The sequence below is a fragment of the Podarcis bocagei genome (genome assembly GCF_964188305.1).
Source record: "Podarcis bocagei genome assembly, chromosome: 13".
Taxonomy (NCBI): Eukaryota; Metazoa; Chordata; class Lepidosauria; order Squamata; family Lacertidae; genus Podarcis; species Podarcis bocagei.
The window spans coordinates 30,227,660-30,248,804 of NC_138138.1; the positions used below are offsets into that span (position 1 = coordinate 30,227,660).

Below are 21,145 nucleotides of genomic sequence, written 5' to 3' on the forward strand. Positions count from 1 at the left end.
GGGTTGTCCTAGCCAGTCTGTTAGGTGAGATCCAGGCAAGGTTAGATGAATTAGTTTCCCATTTAAATCAATGGGATTTAGATTAAAGCATAATTAACCTAATCCCATTGATTTAAAAGGGAACACAGTTCAACTAAATCATTCTGGATCCAAGCTAATGCTTCCAGAAGTTAGAAGTTACAAGTTCCTACATATTTTGGATCTCCCATAATGTGTTGGTTCATTTTTATCACCCAAAAGGCTTTCTATCCCAGATTCTTTTAAAGGCACATTTTACCTCTTTATTCCTCAAGCTGTATATGAGGGGGTTCAAAATGGGACCTATAACAGTATAGAAAAGGGAGAGATATTTGCCAGTGTTTGGTGAGTAAGTGGAATTGGGCTTCAAATATGTAATACAAGCAGAACCATAGAACAAGGTCACCACAATGAGGTGTGAAGAGCAGGTGGAGAAGGTCTTCTTCCAACCTTCAGAGGATGAGATCTTCAAAATAGTGGTTATAATGCCAGTGTAAGACATCAAGATCAGGATAAAAGGCAAAGTCCCAAAAATCATAGCCCCCACAAAGAGTCCAATTTCAACCCTAGAAGTGTCCCCACAAGCCAATTTCAGCAAAGGAGGGATGTCACAAAAGAAGTGGTTGACCACATTGGAGCCACAGTAGGAGACAGTAAATAACATGCTAGTGTGACCAAAGGACATAAAAAATCCACTTAACCAACACACCACAGCTAAAGTAGTATAAACTTTTTGGCTCATCAGGACAGGGTAGCGTAAGGGCTTACAAATGGCAACATATCGATCATAGGCCATTGCGGCCAAAAGGAAACATTCTGACCCACCAAGGAAGAATATAAAGTAGGTCTGCACAGCACATCCGATGAAGGAGATGGATTTATTTCCAGAAAGGAGGTTTGCCAGCATCTTAGGGACATTGACTGATGTGTAGCAGATCTCCAGAAAAGACAGGTTTCTTAGGAAGAAATACATGGGGGTGTGGAGGGCAGGGTCAGCCAACGTCAGAAGAATGATGAGAAGGTTTCCTGCCAGAGTGATGATATAGAGTACCAGGAAAGTGGAGAATAATGCACTTTGCAGGTTGGGATCACCAGAAAGACCCAGGAGGATGAATTTAGCTGGTGCTGTACTGTTTTGTAGAATGTATTCTTTTCGGTTCTGCATCCTGGAAAAAGAACATACAGAACTGATAAATTTAGGATATTATTGCTTGGCTGTACACAATATTTTTATATAGATTATATGTGGGCTTATTTGTTCAAGGACTGCCAGGCTGATCAGGGAACGATCCAAAGGCACATACTGCAGTGTTTAACTTCATTGGAATCAATAGGACTTAGAGGTGATCTTATAATAAAAATTCTAAATTATACCTAAATTATAGCTTCTGTGTCTTGTTCATATGGGGAGGTATAGTTTTAATAATCATTAAAGAGATTTTGCTGAACTTTCCATCTATATAATCATCATTTGCTTTATTAAACATAGCTAACCTTTATTAAACAAGTGCTAACCTTTGGTAGGATTGTTCCACGCTAACATTATTAAAAGGCATCAAGCTTGAAAAATAATCATAGTCCAATAAATAATTTAGTATCATTGATGAGAAGGAATGTACAAAGTGTGTTCCTTCAGAGTGAAACATGCCAAAGTCTTCAAAAGAAAACAATCTGGTACTTACTGAAGCCCTGGAAGGTCACAGCCAGATCTCTCTTCCTGACGCCCTAATTGCACCAGAGATTTCTCAGCCACAGTTATAGAAGGTAAACACTGCTTTCAGTGTATTTGCCTCTTCACCATGTTTTATTCTGCCAGATTCTTCCCTCTGGGAGCTCTGCTCCAAGACAGATCACAATGAATTATTCACTGATCAGGCAGATGCATTAATTTAGCTATTCAGTTGCGTGTCGAGGTCCCCAGGTCCACCCCAATAACTCACACATTACACAGAATTTTTTGTTTAAGGTTTTTGGCATAATTTTGGCCACAACTTTATTTAAATACAAATTTGTGAGTGGTTGCTTAGGCATTGGTTGCGACTATCTGCCCCCACCGTGGGGGAAAGACTGACATTCCGCACAATGCGAAAGTCAGAATGGGGGAATACACTTGGGGGTTACGCGGAGCAGGGAATCTGCCCTCACCTCAAATGCAACCAGGAGCTCATTGCTATGGCCCGAGCCCCCTTGACAGAGTGGACAAGCAATAGTTAGCCCCCAATTCCTTTAACGGAATCCCTTGCAGCAGCAGCATTAAGAGGGGCAGGCACAGCCAATCCATGCCCCTCAACCAACCAAACCATAAACCAATGCCTAACCGCAACCTTACAAGTTGTGACGATTTGCTACGCAGTAGGCAAAAACCAAATGGCCCCAGCCAATCAGCCAGGTGGACAAAATTCCTACCAGGCCTCCGCTCCAAAGCAGATGACCCCATGACAGGCATAGCAAGGTCAAAGCGAACAACCCTATTCTAGGGAGGGAGGGACGGGCAATCTGCTGCACGGGCAAAAAGAGGAAGCCCTAGCCTCGTGCAAGGAATTTTAGCATATCTGGCTGTCAATCAACAAATGGCAACATTAACTTCTTCCCAACAACAAGGGAAGCCCCAATCACATCAGTGGCCAATGATCAATTAGCCCGCCCCCAACTTTGGAGTGTCCTGGCGGCCCCCACCGAAACACGTGCTCTCCATGAAGGAGAACACGCTTTATCCATTGTGATATTTCTTTTAAAATAACTTTAAAGCCCTTCATCCTTTGTTCTATGGGGCATATGACTGTGCAGACACAGAATTATAGAATTGTAGAGTTGGAAGGGACGTAAGGGTCATCAAGTCCAACCCCCTGCATGGGGTGTGTAGGGTGTTTGGGGAGAGGTAGTACCTCTGTTGTTACAGACATGATTCCCCCTGCATGGGGTGTGTGGGGTGTTTGAGGAGGGTTGGTACAGACATGATTCTTCTGGGGTATTTTGGTCCCCTTTGGTCCCCACCCTCCACTCAGCTGTTACCTGTGGCTCCCAGAAGCTGTCTTCTGGGACAACTCCTGCAGCTAAGCTGGTGCCAAATGTATTGCTGTTTCATCTCAACTACATCAGTGAGGTTGAGAAAGGGGTCTTGTCATCTGGGCAGGCCAGAATATCCATTCATTTCTGCCAATTCAGTGGTTTGATTGTCCTCTGAGACAGACTGATGCCAACAAATATACTGTAATGGGAAAACACTTTCTTGACCACATTGTATAACCTCCTGCAAACAAACAAGAATTAATGCTCAGTTCCCCATCATTTTCCAGTCACAAATCCGAGATTGTGTCCTTGGTCTCCCCCCTCCAACCCCCACACCACATGCCAGAGCTTTCTCCAGGAAAACCCACTCTTCCAGGCAGAATCAGAGCAAATGTCAATTCGGGTTTTCTGAGGTTTGACATTTGCTCCAATTCAACTTTAAAGAGTGTGTATTTATGAGAAAGCTCTGGAGGTGGTGGTGTGGATGTATTCAGAAAAGAAGCTTTAAATTGCAGACAATGTCTGGAAAGCGTGGAGAAAAGGTAAGTGTGGATGATGCTTTACCTTGCCTGTACAAAGAAATCTGTATGAATGCTCAATAAACAGGTAATTTAGAACTGAAAGATGAGAGAGAGAGAGAGAGAGAGAGAGAGAGAGAGAGAGAGAGAGAGAGAGAGAAAGAAAGAAAGAAAGAAAGAAAGAAAGAAAGAAAGAAAGAAAGAAGAAAGATATTTTACATTGGTGTGATTTTCATGAATGATTGAGACTAGGCTTGGTTTCACCATTAAAAGATAGATAGATAGATCGATCGATAGATAGATGATAGATCGATAGAGAAAGGAAGGAAGGAAGGAAGGAAGGAAGGAAGGAAGGAAGGAAGGAAGGAAGGAAGGAAGGAATTCTACATTGGCCTTTGAAACGGCTACAGGGGTGATTTTCATGAATAACTAAGACTAGGCTTGGTTTCACCAATAAAAGTTGTTGTTGGCAACATGTGGCATACAGAGTACAGTGGTAAAAGGTACAGTGGTAGGAGTGGGGAGAACCTTTGTCCCTTTCTTTCCACCGCTGTCAGTCTGGGTGTAGGCCAGTTAAGCCAGAGCTAGCAAGTAATCTCCTCCCCCCCACCTCCTTAACATGCTCTGCCCCCAAATGAGTGGTTTCAGAGGATCCAAGGCAGGTAATGAGGAGGGGAGACACAGAGAGCACCTAGCCTTCCTGGATCTTCTCTGACCCCAATGTAGCTTTCTCCTCCATGGCAGACTCCAATCTCATCTCATCACATGTAGCATGACTCCAAAATGTTGTAGACACACAAGTGAAAAAAGCCCTTTGGGTCTGGCAACGATATACACAATAATCCAGACAGTTATTTGGATGAAGTTTATTAAGAGCTAAGCGGAAAGTAAGAGGGCAAATGGAAGACAGAAAGTTGCTTCAACAAGATTAAAGAATAAAAAATCCACCCACAGGTTATCTGATGCCTGCCTATCATAGTATTATAGAATCGTAGAGTTGGAAGGGACACTGAGGGTTAACTGGTTCAACCTCCTGTAGTACCTATCTTACTGCAGCTATTTACAATCAGCCTTTGGGTCTCATTCTGCGCAAAGCTGCAGAATACATTACAGACCCTCCAATATCTATCCAATGAAAGAGGGACATCTTCCATTATTATTTCTTAGTGTTGGTCTTTCTTCTTGTTGTTGTTGTTGCTGCTGCTGCTGCTGCTGCTGCTATCATTATAAATCCGCTGCCCATATGACTGGGTTGCCCCAGCCACTCTGGGCAGCTTCCAACATATATAAAACCTGAATAAAATGTATAAATATATAAAAACTGAATAAAAACTTCCCTATACAGGGCAACCTTCAGATATCTTCTAAAGGCTCTATAATTACTTATCTAATTGGCTCGGGGGTTGCCTAACTCCATACCCCCAATATTTCACCAGTGAAAATAGGGACATCCTAAGAAAAAGTGGGACATTCTGGGATTGAATCAGGAACTGAGACAGCTTCTGTAAATCTTAAAAAAGGGAAGTGTGGAGGGTCCATGATGGTCAAGTAATATGAGGAATGTTGAGAGACAATGGGCTATATGGCAACAGTTCACTTCCAAGAGGTTTGATCCAGGTAGGTCTTGCATGATATCAGGCATTTTCCAGACTATCACAAGGCAGTCAGTAGCCAGGGGAATGTCAATCAGTGCTAATTTAGTCTCGGCAAATTTTGGAAGTTAATGCAGGAAAAAAGGTGGGTTTGTGGTTCTTTTAACTGGCTGATTCAGACAAATGGAAACACCTCTGGAACAGAAGTATGCTAATTATTGCATTGTGAGATCATGCGACAAAATGTGCTTGTAGCCCTGCATATAATTCTTTCTTGCCATTTAAAATCTAGTGCAGCATGGTGGGAACGGATTTGTTTAAAAAACATAAAACAAAAAAACCACAGTTCTGAAATGCAGCTGCTATTGCATTACAAAAGGAATGTTAGAATTTGGGACAGAAAGACTAGCATCATAACCAGAAAAACACATGCGATGAACCCCACATCTGAATGCAGCTTGGCAGAAGCTCCCCAGAGTTTCAGGAAAAAATCTTCCCCAGCCCTGCCTGGACTGAACATGAGACCTTCTGCATACAAAGCATACGATTTACCCTTAGGCTCCAATGGTGTTGGATGAAGAGACAGTAAACATTCTGTCAGAGATTGACTTTCATATCAATTTATATTAGGTTCCATGCTTAATCGAGAATGATTCCCACTTCCCCCAATAGTTTTCCTTCCATTCCCCAACACAAATTGTTTAGGATGAATCCTCAACCCTCGCTGAGATATCTTTTGGGGGATTTCTTGTGATTTCACTAGGAGGGAACCACAATCTTTCCTTTCACAAATTTATTTACTATAAATATCCCACTGTTTGAGCTGCTGGGTAGATAAATGCAAGGTTAAATGACAAAAATCACCATTTATATCAAGGATCATATATTAAATCACAATTAACTTAATCCCATTAATTTTAAGGGGACCAGAGTTCTCCTAAATCATTCAGGATCCAAGCTAATGCATTCATAAATTAGTAGGTACAGGTCCATACCTATTCTGGAACTCCCACAATATGTCAGTTCATTTTTATCACCCAAAAGGTCTTCTACCCCAGATTCTTCTAAAGGAATGCTTTACCTCTTTATTCCTCAGGCTGTATATGAGGGGGTTCAAAATGGGACCGATAACAGTATAGAAAAGGGAGAGAAATTTGTCACTGTTTGGTGAGTAAGTGGAATTGGGCTTCAAATATGTAATACAACCAGAACCATAGAACAAGGTCACCACAATGAGGTGTGAAGAGCAGGTGGAGAAGATCTTCTTCCGACCTTCAGAGGACGAGATCTTCAAAATGCTTGTAATAATGCCAGCATAAGATATCAAGATCAGGATAAAAGGCAAAGTCACAAAAATCATAGCCACTACAAAGACTGCAATTTCAACCCTTGAGGTGTCCCCACAAGCCAATTTCAGCAAAGGAGGGATGTCACAAAAGAAGTGGTTGATCACATTGGAGCCACAGTAGGAAACAGTAAACACCATGCTGGTGTGTCCAAAGGACATCAGAAACCCACTTAGCCAAGATGCCACAGCTAAAGTAATAGAAACTTTTTGGCTCATCAAGACATGGTAGTGTAAGGGCTTACAAATGGCAACATATCGATCATAGGCCATTGAGGCTAAGAGGAAACATTCTGACCCACCAAGGAAGAATACAAAGTAGGTCTGCAGAGCACATCCGATGAAGGAGATGGATTTATTTCCAGAAAGGAGGTTTGCCAGCATCTTAGGGACATTGGCTGATGTGTAGCAGATCTCCAGAAAAGACAGGTTTCTTAGGAAGAAATACATAGGGGTGTGGAGGGCAGGGTCAGCCAACGTCAGAAGAATGATGAGAAGGTTTCCTGTCAGAGTGATGATATAAAGTGCCAGGAAAGTGGAGAACAATGCACTTTGCAGGTTTGGATCATCAGAAAGACCCAGGAGTATGAATTTAGCTGGTGCTGTACTGTTTTGTATAATGTATTCTTTTCTGTTCTGCATCCTGGAAAAAGAACATACAGAACTGATAAATTTAGGATATTATTGCTTGGCTGTATACAGCCAAGCAATAATATCCTATATATAATATCCTATATTTTATATAGATTATATGTGGAACTCTGTTCAAGGACTGCCAGGCTGATCAGGGAATGATCCAAAGGCACATACTGCAGTGTTTAACTTCATTGGAATCAATTGGATTTAGAGGTGATCTTATAAGAAAAATTCTATATTATACCTACAGCTTCTGTGTCTTGTTCATATGGGGAGGTATAGTTTTAATAATCATTAAAGAGATTTGGCTGAACTATCCATCTATATAATCATCATTTTATTTATTAAACATAGCAAGTGCTAACCTTTGGTAGAATTGTTCCTAAATAACATTATTAAAAGGCATCAAACTTAAAAAATAAACATTGTCCAAGAAATAATTTAGTATCATTCATGAGAAGGAATGTATAAAGTGTGTTCCTTCAGAGTGAAACATGCTCAAGGCTACAAAAGAAAACAATCTGGTACTTACTGAAGCCCTGGAAGGTCACACCCAGATCTCTGTTCCTGGCACCCTAGTTGCACTAGAGATTTCTCAGCCACAGATATAGAAGGTATACACTGCTTTCAGTGTATTTGCCTCTTCACCATGTTTTATTCTGCCAGATTCTTCCCTCTGGGAGCTCTGCTCTAAGACAGATCACAATGAATAATTCACTGATCAGGCAGATTCATTAATGTAGCTATTCAACTATGCACTGTGGTACTTCTTTTAAAATAATTTTAAAGCTCTTCATCCTTTGTTCTATGGGGCATATGATCGTGCAGACATGGAATTATAGAATTGTAGAGTTGGAAATGACGTAAGGGTCAACAAGTCCAACCCCCTGCATGGGGTGTGTGGGGTGTTTGGGGAGAGGTAGTAACTCTGTTGGTACAGACATGATTCTTCTGGGGTAGTTTGGTCCCCTTTGGTCCCCACCCTCCACTCAGCTGTTACCTGTGGCTCCCAGAAGCTGTCTTCTGGGACAACTCCTGCCGCTAAGCTGGTGCCAAATGTATTGCTGTTTCATCTCGACTACATCAGTGAGGGTGAGAAGGGGGTCTTGTCATCTGGGTAGCCCAGAACACCCATTCATTTCTGCCAATTCAGTGGTTTGATTGTCCTCTGAGACAGACTGATGCCAACAAATGTACTGTAATGGGAAAACACTTTCTTGACCACATTGAATAACCACCTGCAAACAAACAAGAATTAATGCTCAGTTCCCCATCATTTTCCAGTCACAAATCCGAGATTGTGTCCTTGGTCTCTCCCCCCCCCCCCGACCCAACATGCCAGAGCTTTCTCCATGAAAACCCACTCTTCCAGGCAGAATCAGAGCAAATGTCAATTCGGGTTTTCTGAGGTTTGACATTTCCTCCAATTCAACTTAAAAGAGTGTGTTTTTATGAGAAAGCTCTGGAGGTGGTGGTGTGGAAGCATTCAGAAAAGAAGCTTTCAATTGCAGACAATGTCTGGAAAGTGTGTAGAAAAGGTAAGTGTGGATGATGCATAACTTTGCCACAAACTGTACAAAGAAATCTGTATGAATGCTCAATAAACAGGTAAATTAGAACTGACTTTAGTAGCAAGTTGGACCACTAAAATTCTTTTTTCCCCCAACAGAGAGATGTGTTTGATGATAGATAATGATAGATAGATAGATCGATAGATAGATGATAGATCGATAGAGAAAGGAAGGAAGGAAGGAAGGAAGGAAGGAAGGAAGGAAGGAAGGAAGGAAGGAAGGAATTCTACATTGGCCTTTGAAACGGCTACAGGGGTGATTTTCATGAATAACTAAGACTAGGCTTGGTTTCACCAATAAAAGTTGTTGTTGGCAGCATGTGGCATACAGAGTACAGTGGTAAAAGGTACAGTGGTAGGAGTGGGGAGAACCTTTGTCCCTTTCTTTCCACCGCTGTCAGTCTGGGTGTAGGCCAGTTAAGCCAAAACTAGCAAGTAAGTCCTCCCCCCCACCTCCTTAACATGCTCTGCCCCCAAATGAGTGGTTTCAGAGGATCCAAGGCAGGTAATGAGGAGGGGAGACACAGAGAGCACCTAGCCTTCCTGGATCTTCTCTGACCCCAATGTAGCTTTCTCCTCCATGGCAGACTCCAATCTTATCACATGTAGCATAACTCTAAAATGTTGTAGACACATAAGTGAAAAATTCCCTTTGGGTCTGACAGCAATACACACGATAATCGAGACAGTTATTTTGATGAAATTTATTAAGAGCTAAGCAGACAGTAAGAGGGCAAATGGAAGACAGAAAGTTGCTTCAACAAGATTAAAGAATAAAAAATCCACCCACAGGTTATCCCATACCTGCCTATCATAGTATTATAGAATTGTAGAGTTGCAAGGGACCCTGAGGGTCAACTGGTTCAACCACCTGTAGTACCTATCTTACTGCAGCTACTTACAATCAGCCTTTGGGTCTCATTCTGTGCAAAGTAGCAGCATTGATTGGAGACCCTACAATAATTTTCCAATGAAAAGAGGGACATCTTCTTCTATTATTACTATTTTTTATTATTATCTTTGTTGTTGTTGTTGTTGTTGTTGTTGTTGTTGTTGCTGCTGCTGCTGCTGCTGCTGCTGCTGCTGCTGCTGCTATCATTATAAATCCCCTGCCCATACGGCAGAGTTGCCCCAGCCACTGTGGGTGGCTTCCAACATATATAAAAACTGAATAAAATGTTTAAAATCTCCCATATACAGGGCAACCTGCAGATATCTTCTAATGGCTCTAGAGTTACTTATATATAGTTACTTACTTATTGGCTCGGGGGTTGCCTAACTCCATACATCCAACATTTCTCCAATGAAAATAGGGACATCCTAAGGAAAAGCGGGACATTCTGGGATCGAATCAGAAACTGAGACAGCTTCAGTAAATCCAGGACTATCCCTGTCAACAAGGGAAATGTGGAGGGTCTATGATGGTCAAGTAATATGAGGGATGTTCAGAGACAATGGGCTATATGACAGCAGTTCACTTCTAAGAGTTTTGATCCAGGTAGGAATTGAATGATATCTGGCATTGTCCAGACAATCACAAGGCAGTCAGTAGCCAGGGGAATGCCAATCAATGCTAATTTAGACTCTGCAATTTTTGGAAATTAATGCAGAAAAAAGGTGGGTTTGGGCTTCTTTATACTAGCTGATTAAGACAAATGGAAACGCCTCTGGAACAGAAGCATGCTAGGAGAAGTCCAAAGAGAGCGAATTATTGCATTTGAGTTCATGTGACAAAATGTGGGCAGTATCCCTGCATATAATTCTTTCCTGCCATTTAAAATCTCGTGCAGCATGATGGAATAGCATTTTTTTAAAAAAAAACAAAAACCCACAGTTCTGGAATGCAGCAGCTATTGAAGTGCAAAAGAGATGTTAGAAATTGGGACAGAAGCACTAGTTTCATAACCGGCAAAACACATGCAATAAACCCCACATCTGAATGCAGCTTGGCAGAAGTTCCCTAGAGTTTTAGGAAAATTCTTTCTCAGTCCTGCCCGGACTGAACATGGGACCTTTTGCATACAAAGCTTGCAATCTACCCTTGGGCTCCGATGTTAATGGATGAAGGGACAGGAAACATTCTGACAGAGATATTGTTATATTAGGTTCCAAGCTTAATCGAGGATGCTTCACATTTCCCCCAATAGTTTTCCATCTATTCCCCAACACAAATTGTTTAAGAGAAATCCTCAACTCCCGCAGAGATATCTTTTGGGGGATTTTTGGAGATTTCACTAGGAGGGAACCACAATCTTTCCTCACACAAATTTACTAACTATAAATTATCACACTGTTTGAATTGTTAGTTAGATACAGGCAAGGTTATATGAATTAAATACCAATTTAAATCAAGGGACATATATTAAAGCATAATTAACTTAATCCCATTAATTTTAAGGGGACTACAGTTCGACTAAATCATTCTGGATCCAAACTAATGCTTTCAGAAATTAGTAGCTACAAGTTCCTACCTGTTTTTAACTCCGACAATACAGATATGTCAGTTATGTCAGCCAAAAGGCTTTCTACTCCAGATTCTTTTAAAGGCATGTTTTACCTCTTTATTCCTCAAGCTGTATATGAGGGGGTTCAAAATGGGACCGATAATAGTATAGAAAAGGGAGAGGAATTTGCCAGTGTTTGGTGAGTAAGTGGAATTGGGCTTCAAATATGTAATACAAGCAGAACCATAGAACAAGGTCACCACAATGAGGTGTGAAGAGCAGGTGGAGAAGGTCTTCTTCCGACCTTCAGAGGACGAGATCTTCAAAATGCTTGTAATAATGCCAGCATACGACATCAAGATCAGGATAAAAGGCAAAGTCACAAAAATCATAGCCACCACAAACACTGCAATTTCAACCCTTGAGGTGTCCCCACAAGCCAATTTCAGCAAAGGAGGGATGTCACAAAAGAAGTGGTTGATCACATTGGAGCCACAGTAGGAGACAGTAAACACCATACTGGTGTGTCCAAAGGACATCAGAAACCCACTTAGCCAAGATGCCACAGCTAAAGTAATAGAAACTTTTTGGCTCATCAGGACGTGGTAGTGTAAGGGCTTACAAATGGCAACATATCGATCATAGGCCATTGAGGCCAAGAGGAAACATTCTGACCCACCGAAGAAGAAATCAAAGTAGGTCTGCAGAGCACATCCAATGAAGGAGATGGATTTATTTCCAGAGAGGAGGTTTGCCAGCATCTTAGGGATATTGACTGATGTGTAGCAGATCTCCAGGAAAGACAGGTTTCTTAGGAAGAAATACATGGGGGTGTGCAGGGCAGGGTCAGCCAATGTCAGAAGAATGATGAGAAGGTTTCCTGTCAGAGTGATGATATAAAGTGCCAGGAAAGTGAAGAATAATGCATTTTGCAGGTTTGGATCATCAGAAAGACCCAGGAGGATGAATGTGGCTGGTGTTGTACTGTTTTGCACAATGTATTCTTTTCTGTTCTGCATCCTGGAAAGAGAACATAAGGAACTGATGAGTTTAGAGTAAGAATGTTTGGCTATACACAATCTTTTATATAGATTATATGTGGAACTCTGTTCAATGACTGCCAGGCTCTATAATAATCATTTTCTTTATTAAACATAGCAAGTGCTAACCTTTAGTAGAATTGTTCCTAAATAAGATTATTAAAAGGCATCAAAATTGAAAAATAAACATTGTCCAAGAAATTATTTAGTATCATTCATGAGAAAGAATGTACAAAGTGTGTTCCTGCAGAGTGAAACATGTCAAAGGCTTCAAAGAAAACAATCTGGTACTTACTGAACACTGGAAGGTCACACCCAGCTCTCTGTTCCTGATGCCTTAGTTGCACTAGAGAATTCTCAGGCACAGTTATAGAAGGTATACCTGCTTTCAGTGTATTTGCCTCTTCACCATGTTTTATTCTGCCAGATTCTTCCCTTTGGGAGCTGTGCTCCAAGACAGATCACAATGAATTATTCACTGAGCAGGCAGATGCATTAATGTAGCTATTCAGTTATCCACTGTGATAGTTCTTTTAAAATAATTTTAAAGCCCTTCATCCTTCGTTCTATGGGGAATATGACCGTGCAGACTTAGAATTATAGAATTGTAGAGTTGGAAGGGACGTAAGGGTCAACAAGTCCAACCCTCTGCATGGGGTGTGTGGGGTGTTTGGGGAGAGGTAGTACCTCTGTTGTTACAGACATGATTCTTCTGGGGTAGTTTGGTCCCCTTTGGTCCCCACCCTCCACTCAGCTGTTACCTGTGGCTCCCAGAAGCTGTCTTCTGGGACAACTCCTGCAGTTAAGCTGGTGTCAAATGTATTGCTGTTTCATCTCGACTACATCAGTGAGGTTGAGAAAGGGGTCTTGTCATCTGGGCAGGCCAGAATATCCATTCATTTCTGCCAATTCAGTGGTTTGATTGTCCTCTGAGACAGACTGATGCCAACAAATATACTGTAATGGGAAAACACTTTCTTGACCACATTATATAACCTCCTGCAAACAAACAATAATTAGTGCTCAGTTCCCCATCATTTTCCAGTCACAAATCCGAGATTGTGTCCTTGGTCTCCCCCCCCCCCACCCCACATGCCAGAGCTTTCTCCAGGAAAACCCACTCTTCCAGGCAGAATCAGAGCAAATGTCAATTCGGGTTTTCTGAGGTTTGACATTTGCTCCAATTCAACTTTAAAGGGTGTGTTTTTACGAGGAAGCTCTGGAGGTGGTGGTGTGGATGTATTCAGAAAAGAAGCTTTGAATTGCAGACAATGTCTGGAAAGCGTGGAGAAAAGGTAAGTGTGGATGATGCTTTACCTTGCCACAAACTGTACAAAGAGATCTGTATGAATGCTCAATAAACAGGTAATTTAGAACTGACTTTACTAGCAAGCTGGACCACTAAAATTCTTTTTTTCCCCCAAGAGAGAGATGTCCTTGATGATTGTTGATGATAGACAGATAGATTATAGATGATAGAAAGATGAGAGAGAGAGAGAGAGAGAGAGAGAGAGAGAGAGAGAGAGAGAGAGAGAGAGAGAAAGAAAGAAAGAAAGAGGAAAGATATTTTACATTGGGGTGATTTTCATGAATGATTGAGACTAGGCTTGGTTTCACCAATAAAAGTTGTAGTTGGCAGCATGTGGCATACAGAGTACAGTGGTAAAAGGTACAGTGGTAGGAGTGGGGAGAACCTTTGTCCCTTTCTTTCCACCACTGTCAGTCTGGGTGTAGGCCAGTTAAGCCAAAACTAGCAAGTAAGTCCTCCCCCCAACTGCTTAACATGCTCTGCCCCCCAAATGGGTGGTTTCAGAGGATCCAAGGCAGGTAATGAGAAGGAGAGACAGAGAGAGCACCTAGCCTTCCTGGATCTTCTCTGACTCCAATGTAGCTTTCTTCTCTATGGCAGACTCCAATCTCATCTCATCACATGTAGCATGACTCCAAAATGTTGTAGACACACGAGTGAAAAAAGCCCTTTGGGTCTGGCAGCAATATACACAATAATCCAGACAGTTATTTGGATGAAGTTTATTAAGAGCTAAGCGGAAAGTAAGAGGGCAAATGGAAGACAGAAAGTTGCTTCAACAAGATTAAAGAAAAAAAAATCCACCCACAGGTTATCCGATGCCTGCCTATCATAGTATTATAGAATCGTAGAGTTGGAAGGGACACTGAGGGTTAACTGGTTCAACCTCCTGTAGTACCTATCTTACTGCAGCTACTTACAATCAGCCTTTGGGTCTCATTCTGCGCAAAGCTGCAGAATACATTACAGACCCTCCAATATCTATCCAATGAAAGAGGGACATCTTCTATTATTATTTCTTAGTGTTGGTCTTTCTTGTTGTTGTTGTTGTTGTTGCTGCTGCTATCATTATAAATCCTCTGCTCATATGTCTGGGTTGCCCCAGCCACTCTGGGCAGCTTCCAACATATATAAAACCTGAATAAAATGTAAAAATATATAAAAACTGAATAAAAACTTCCCTATACAGGGCAACCTTCAGATATCTTCTACAGGCTCTATAATTACTTATCTAATTGGCTCGGGGGTTGCCTAACTCCATACCCCCAATATTTCGCCAGTGAAAATAGGGACATCCTAAGAAAAAGTGGGACATTCTGGGATTGAATCAGAAACTGAGACAGCTTCTGTAAATCTTAAAAAAGGGAAGTGTGGAGGGTCCATGATGGTCAAGTAATATGAGGAATGTTGAGAGACAATGGGCTATATGGCAACAGTTCACTTCCAAGATGTTTGATCCAGGTAGGTATTGCATGATATCTGGCATTTTCCAGACAATCACAAGGCAGTCAGTAGCCACGGTCAGTGCTAATTTAGTCTCGGCAAATTTTGGAAGTTAATGCAGGAAAAAGGTGGGTTTGTGGTTCTTTTAACTGGCTGATTCAGACAAATGGAAACACCTCTGGAACAGAAGTATGCTAATTAATGCATTGTGAGATCATGCGACAAAATGTGATTGTAGCCCTGCATATAATTCTTTCTTGCCATTTAAAATCTAGTGCAGCATGGTGGGAACGGATTTTTTAAAAATCCATAAAGCAAAAAAACCACAGTTCTGAAATGCAGCTGCTATTGCAGTACAAAAGGAATGTTAGAATTTGGGACAGAAAGACTAGCATCATAACCAGATAAACACATGCAATGAACCCCACATCTGAATGCAGCTTGGCAGAAGCTCCCCAGAGTTTCAGGAAAAAATCTTCCCCAGCCCTGCCTGGACTGAACATGAGACCTTTTGCATACAAAGCATACGATTTGCCCTTCGGCTCCGATGGTATTGGATGAAGAAGAAGAAGAAGAGTTTGGATTTGATATCCCGCCTTTCACTCCCCTTCAGGAGTCTCAAAGCGGCTAACAGTCTCCTTTCCCTTCCTCCCCCACAACAAACACTCTGTGAGGTGAGTGGGGCTGAGAGACTTCAGAGAAGTGTGACTGGCCCAAGGTCACCCAGCAGCTGCATGTGGAGGAGCGGAGACGCGAACCCGGTTTCCCAGATTACGTGACTACCGCTCTTAACCACTACACCACGCTGGCTCTCGTGGTGAAGAGACAGTAAACTTTCTGTCAGAGATTGACTTTCATATCAATTTAGATTAGGTTCTATGCTTAATCGATAATGATTCCCACTTCCCCCAATAGTTTTCCTTCCATTCCCCAACACAAATTGTTTAGGATGAATCCTCAACCCTCGCTGAGATATCTTTTGGGGGATTTCTTGTGATTTCACTAGGAGGGAACCACAATCTTTCCTTTCACAAATTTATTTACTATAAATTATCCCACTGTTTGAGGTGCTGGGTAGATAAAGGCAAGGTTAGATGACAAAAATCGCCATTTATATCAAGGGTCATATATTAAATCAGAATTAACTTAATCCCATTAATTTTAAGGGGACCAGAGTTCTCCTAAATCATTCAGGATCCAAGCTAATGCATTCATAAATTAGTAGGTACAGGTCCATACCTATTCTGGAACTCCCACAATATGTCAGTTCATTTTTATCACCCAAAAGGTCTTCTACCCCAGATTCTTCTAAAGGAATGCTTTACCTCTTTATTCCTCAGGCTGTATATGAGGGGGTTCAAAATGGGACCGATAACAGTATAGAAAAGGGAGAGAAATTTGTCAGTGTTTGGTGAGTAAGTGGAATTGGGCTTCAAATATGTAATACAAGCAGAACCATAGAACAAGGTCACCACAATGAGGTGTGAAGAGCAGGTGGAGAAGGTCTTCTTCCGACCTTCAGAGGACGAGATCTTCAAAATGCTTGTAATAATGCCAGCATAAGACATCAAGATCAGGATAAAAGGCAAAGTCACAAAAATCATAGCCACTACAAAGACTGCAATTTCAACCCTTGAGGTGTCCCCACAAGCCAATTTCAGCAAAGGAGGGATGTCACAAAAGAAGTGGTTGATCACATTGGAGCCACAGTAGGAGACAGTAAACACCATGCTGGTGTGACCAAAGGACATCAGAAACCCACTTAGCCAAGATGCCACAGCTAAAGTAATGTAAACTTTTTGGCTCATCAGGACATGGTAGTGTAAGGGCTTACAAATGGCAACATATCGATCATAGGCCATTGAGGCCAGGATGAAACATTCTGACCCACCAAGGAAGAATACAAAGTAGGTCTGCAGAGCACATCCGGTGAAGGAGATGGATTTATTTCCAGAGAGGAGGTTTGCCAGCATCTTAGGGACATTGACTGATGTGTAGCAGATCTCCAGAAAAGACAGGTTTCTTAGGAAGAAATACATAGGGGTGTGGAGGGCAGGGTCAGCCAACGTCAGAAGAATGATGAGAAGGTTTCCTACCAGAGTGATGATATAGAGTACCAGGAAAGTGGAGAACAATACACTTTGCAGGTTTGGATCATCAGAAAGACCCAGGAGTATGAATTTAGCTGGTGCTGTACTGTTTTGTAGAATGTATTCTTTTCTGTTCTGCATCCTGGAAAAAGAACATACAGAACTGATAAATTTAGGATATTACTGCTTGGCTGTACACAATCTTTTTATATGGATTATATGTGGAACTCTGTTCAAGGACTGCCAGGCTGATCAGGGAATGATCCAAAGGCACATACTGCAGTGTTTAACTTCATTGGAATCAATTGGATTTCTGTTCTGCATCCTGGAAAGAGATTATATGTGGAATTCTGTTCAATGACTGCCAGGCTCTGTAATAATCATTTTCTTTATTAAACATAGCAAGTGCTAAGCTTTGGTAGGACTGTTCCTAAATAAGATTATTAAAAGGCATCAAAGTTGAAAAATAAACATTGTCCAAGAAATTATTTAGTATCATTCATGAGAAAGAATGTACAAAGTGTATTCCTTCAGAGTGAAACATGTCAAAGGCTTCAAAAGAAAACAATCTGGTACTTACTGAACACTGGAAGGTCACACCCAGCTCTCTGTTCCTGACGCCTTAGTTGCACGAGAGAATTCTCAGCCACAGTTACAGAAGGTATACGCTGCTTTCAGTGTATTTGCCTCTTCACCATGTTTTATTCTGCCAGATTCTTCCCTTTGGGAGCTGTGCTCCAAGACAGATCACAATGAATTATTCACTGAGCAGGCAGATTCATTAATGTAGCTATTCAGTTATCCACTGTGATAGTTCTTTTAAAATAATTTTAAAGCCCTTCATCCTTCGTTCCATGGGGAATATGATCATGCAGACTTAGAATTATAGAATTGTAGAGTTGGAAGGGACGTAAGGGTCAACAAGTCCAACCCCCTGCATGGGGTGTGTGGGGTGTTCGAGGAGGGTTGGTACAGACATGATTCTTCTGGGGTATTTTGGTCCCCTTTGGTCCCCACCCTCCACTCAGCTGTTACCTGTGGCTCCCAGAAGCTGTCTTCTGGGACAACTCCTGCAGCTAAGCTGGTGCCAAATGCATTGCTGTTTCATCTCAACTACATCAGTGAGGTTGAGAAAGGGGTCTTGTCATCTGGGCAGGCCAGAATATCCATTCATTTCTGCCAATTCAGTGGTTTGATTGTCCTCTGAGACAGACTGATGCCAACAAATATACTGTAATGGGAAAACACTTTCTTGACCACATTGTATAACCTCCTGCCAACAAACAATAATTAAAGCTCAGTTCCCCATCATTTTCCAGTCACAAATCCGAGATTGTGTCATTGGTCTCTCTCCCCCCCCCCCCACATGCCAGAGCTTTCTCCATGAAAATCCACTCTTCCAGGCAGAATCAAAGCAAATGTCAATTCGGGTTTTCTGAGGTTTGACATTTGCTCCTATTCAACTTTAAAGAGTGTGTTTTTACGAGAAAGCTCTGGAGGTGGTGGTGTGGATGTATTCAGAAAAGAAGCTTTAAATTGCAGGCAATGTCTGGAAAACGTGGAGAAAAGGTAAGTGTGGATGATGCTTTACCTTGCCACAAACTGTACAAAGAGATCTGTATGAATGCTCAATAAACAGGTAATTTAGAACTGACTTTACTAGCAAGCTGGACCACTAAAATTCTTTTTTTTTTCCCAAGAGAGAGATGTGCTTGATGATTGTTGATGATAGACAGATAGATTATAGATGATAGAAAGATGAGAGAGAGAGAGAGAGAGAGAGAGAGAGAGTAAGAAAGAAGAAAGATATTTTACATTGGGGTGATTTTCATGAATGATTGAGACTAGGCTTGGTTTCACCAATAAAAGTTGTAGTTGGCAGCATGTGGCGTACAGAGTACAGTGGTAAAAGGTACAGTGGTAGGAGTGGGGAGAACCTTTGTCCCTTTCTTTCCACCACTGTCAGTCTGGGTGTAGGCCAGTTAAGCCAAAACTAGCAAGTAAGTCCTCCCCCCAACTGCTTAACATGCTCTGCCCCCCAAATGGGTGGTTTCAGAGGATCCAAGGCAGGTAATGAGAAGGAGAGACAGAGAGAGCACCTAGCCTTCCTGGATCTTCTCTGACCCCAATGTAGCTTTCTTCTCTATAGCAGACTCCAATCTCATCTCATCACATGTAGCATGACTCCAAAATGTTGTAGACACACGAGTGAAAAAAGCCCTTTGGGTCTGGCAGCAATATACACAATAATCCAGACAGTTATTTGGATGAAGTTTATTAAGAGCTAAGCGGAAAGTAAGAGGGCAAATGGAAGACAGAAAGTTGCTTCAACAAGATTAAAGAAAAAAAAATCCACCCACAGGTTATCCGATGCCTGCCTATCATAGTATTATAGAATCGTAGAGTTGGAAGGGACACTGAGGGTTAACTGGTTCAACCTCCTGTAGTACCTATCTTACTGCAGCTACTTACAATCAGCCTTTGGGTCTCATTCATGAGAAAGAATGTACAAAGTGTATTCCTTCAGAGTGAAACATGTCAAAGTCTTCAAAAGAAAACAATCTGGTACTTACTGAACACTGGAAAGTCACACCCAGCTCTCTTTTCCTGATGCCTTAGTTGTACTAGAGAATTCTCAGGCACAGTTATAGAAGGTATACGCTGCTTTCAGTGTATTTGCCTCTTCACCATGTTTTATTCTGCCAGATTCTTCCCTTTGGGAGCTGTGCTCCAAGACAGATCACAATGAATTATTCACTGAGCAGGCAGATGCATTAATGTAGCTATTCAGTTATCCACTGTGATAGTTCTTTTAAAATAATTTTAAAGCCCTTCATCCTTCGTTCTATGGGGAATATGACCGTGCAGACTTAGAATTATAGAATTGTAGAGTTGGAAGGGACGTAAGGGTCAACAAGTCCAACCCTCTGCATGGGGTGTGTGGGGTGTTTGGGGAGAGGTAGTACCTCTGTTGTTACAGACATGATTCTTCTGGGGTAGTTTGGTCCCCTTTGGTCCCCACCCTCCACTCAGCTGTTACCTGTGGCTCCCAGAAGCTGTCTTCTGGGACAACTCCTGCAGTTAAGCTGGTGTCAAATGTATTGCTGTTTCATCTCGACTACATCAGTGAGGTTGAGAAAGGGGTCTTGTCATCTGGGCAGGCCAGAATATCCATTCATTTCTGCCAATTCAGTGGTTTGATTGTCCTCTGAGACAGACTGATGCCAACAAATATATTGTAATGGGACAACACTTTCTTGACCACATTTCATAACCTCCTGCAAACAAACAATCATTAATGCTCAGTTCCCCATCATTTTCCAGTCACAGATCCGAGATTGTGTCCTTGGTCTCCCCCCCCCCCACCCCACATGCCAGAGCTTTCTCCGTGAAAATCCACTCTTCCAGGCAGAATCAGAGCAAATGTCAATTCGGGTTTTCTGAGGTTTGACATTTGCTCCTATTCAACTTTAAAGAGTGTGTTTTTACGAGAAAGCTCTGGAGGTGGTGGTGTGGATGTATTCAGAAAAAAAGCTTTAAATTGCAGACAATGTCTGGAAAGCGTGGAGAAAAGGTAAGTGTGGATGATGCTTTACCTTGCCACAAACTGTACAAAGAAATCTGTATGAATGCTCAATAAACAGGTAATTTAGAACTGACTTTACTAGCAAGCTGGACCACTAAAATTCTTTTTTTTCCCCAAGAGAGAGATGTGCTTGATGATAGATGATAATGATGATAGATAGATTATAGATCGATAGAGAAAGGAAGGAAGGAAGGAAGGAAGGAAGGAAGGAAGGAAGGAAGGAAGGAAGGAAAGAAAGAAAGAAAGAAAGAAAGAAAGAAAGAAAGAAAGAAAGAAAAGAAAGAAAGAAAGAAAGAAATTCTACATTGGCCTTTGAAAGGGCTATAGGGGTAATTTTCATGAATTACTGTGACTAGGCTTGGTTTCACCAATAAAAGTTGTAGTTGGCAGCATGTGGCATACAGAGTACACTGGTAAAAGGTACAGTGGTAGGAGTGGGGAGAAGCTTTGTCCCTTTCTTTCCACTGCTGTCAGTCTGGGTGTAGGCCAGTTAAGCAGAACTAGCAAGTAATCTCCTCCCCCCCCACCTCCTTAACATGCTCTGC

At 41.8% G+C, this 21,145-nt stretch overlaps 3 protein-coding genes across 4 annotated transcripts; all 3 read right to left on the bottom strand.

Annotated features, from left to right (window-relative positions):
* Window positions 1–229: 229 nt before the first annotated feature.
* LOC308570522 (olfactory receptor 10A2-like) lies at window positions 230–1,183 on the bottom strand (the record flags this gene model as incomplete). Its single annotated transcript, XM_081165427.1, has 1 exon — window positions 230–1,183. One exon carries the CDS (start codon window positions 1,181–1,183, stop codon window positions 230–232), a length of 954 nt encoding a protein of 317 aa, XP_081021553.1.
* A 4,987-nt stretch (window positions 1,184–6,170) lies between these two features.
* LOC308570519 (olfactory receptor 10A2-like) lies at window positions 6,171–7,124 on the bottom strand (the record flags this gene model as incomplete). Its single annotated transcript, XM_081165424.1, has 1 exon — window positions 6,171–7,124. One exon carries the CDS (start codon window positions 7,122–7,124, stop codon window positions 6,171–6,173), a length of 954 nt encoding a protein of 317 aa, XP_081021550.1.
* Window positions 7,125–11,197: 4,073 nt separating this feature from the next.
* LOC308570518 (olfactory receptor 10A2-like) lies at window positions 11,198–18,141 on the bottom strand (the record flags this gene model as incomplete). 2 transcript variants are annotated; one of them, XM_081165423.1, is made up of 3 exons in its annotated part: window positions 17,595–17,673; window positions 17,042–17,156; window positions 11,198–12,037 (listed from the first exon to the last, which is right to left on the bottom strand). In XM_081165423.1, exons 2-3 carry the CDS (start codon window positions 17,153–17,155, stop codon window positions 11,198–11,200), a joined length of 954 nt encoding a protein of 317 aa, XP_081021549.1. In that variant the 5' UTR covers window position 17,156; window positions 17,595–17,673. The 2 variants fall into 2 exon arrangements, with proteins under 2 accessions (XP_081021549.1, XP_081021548.1); XM_081165422.1 differs by lacking the exons at window positions 11,198–12,037; window positions 17,595–17,673 and adding an exon at window positions 18,050–18,141 and having other exon boundaries at window positions 16,202–17,156.
* Between the last annotated feature and the right edge of the window lie 3,004 nt (window positions 18,142–21,145).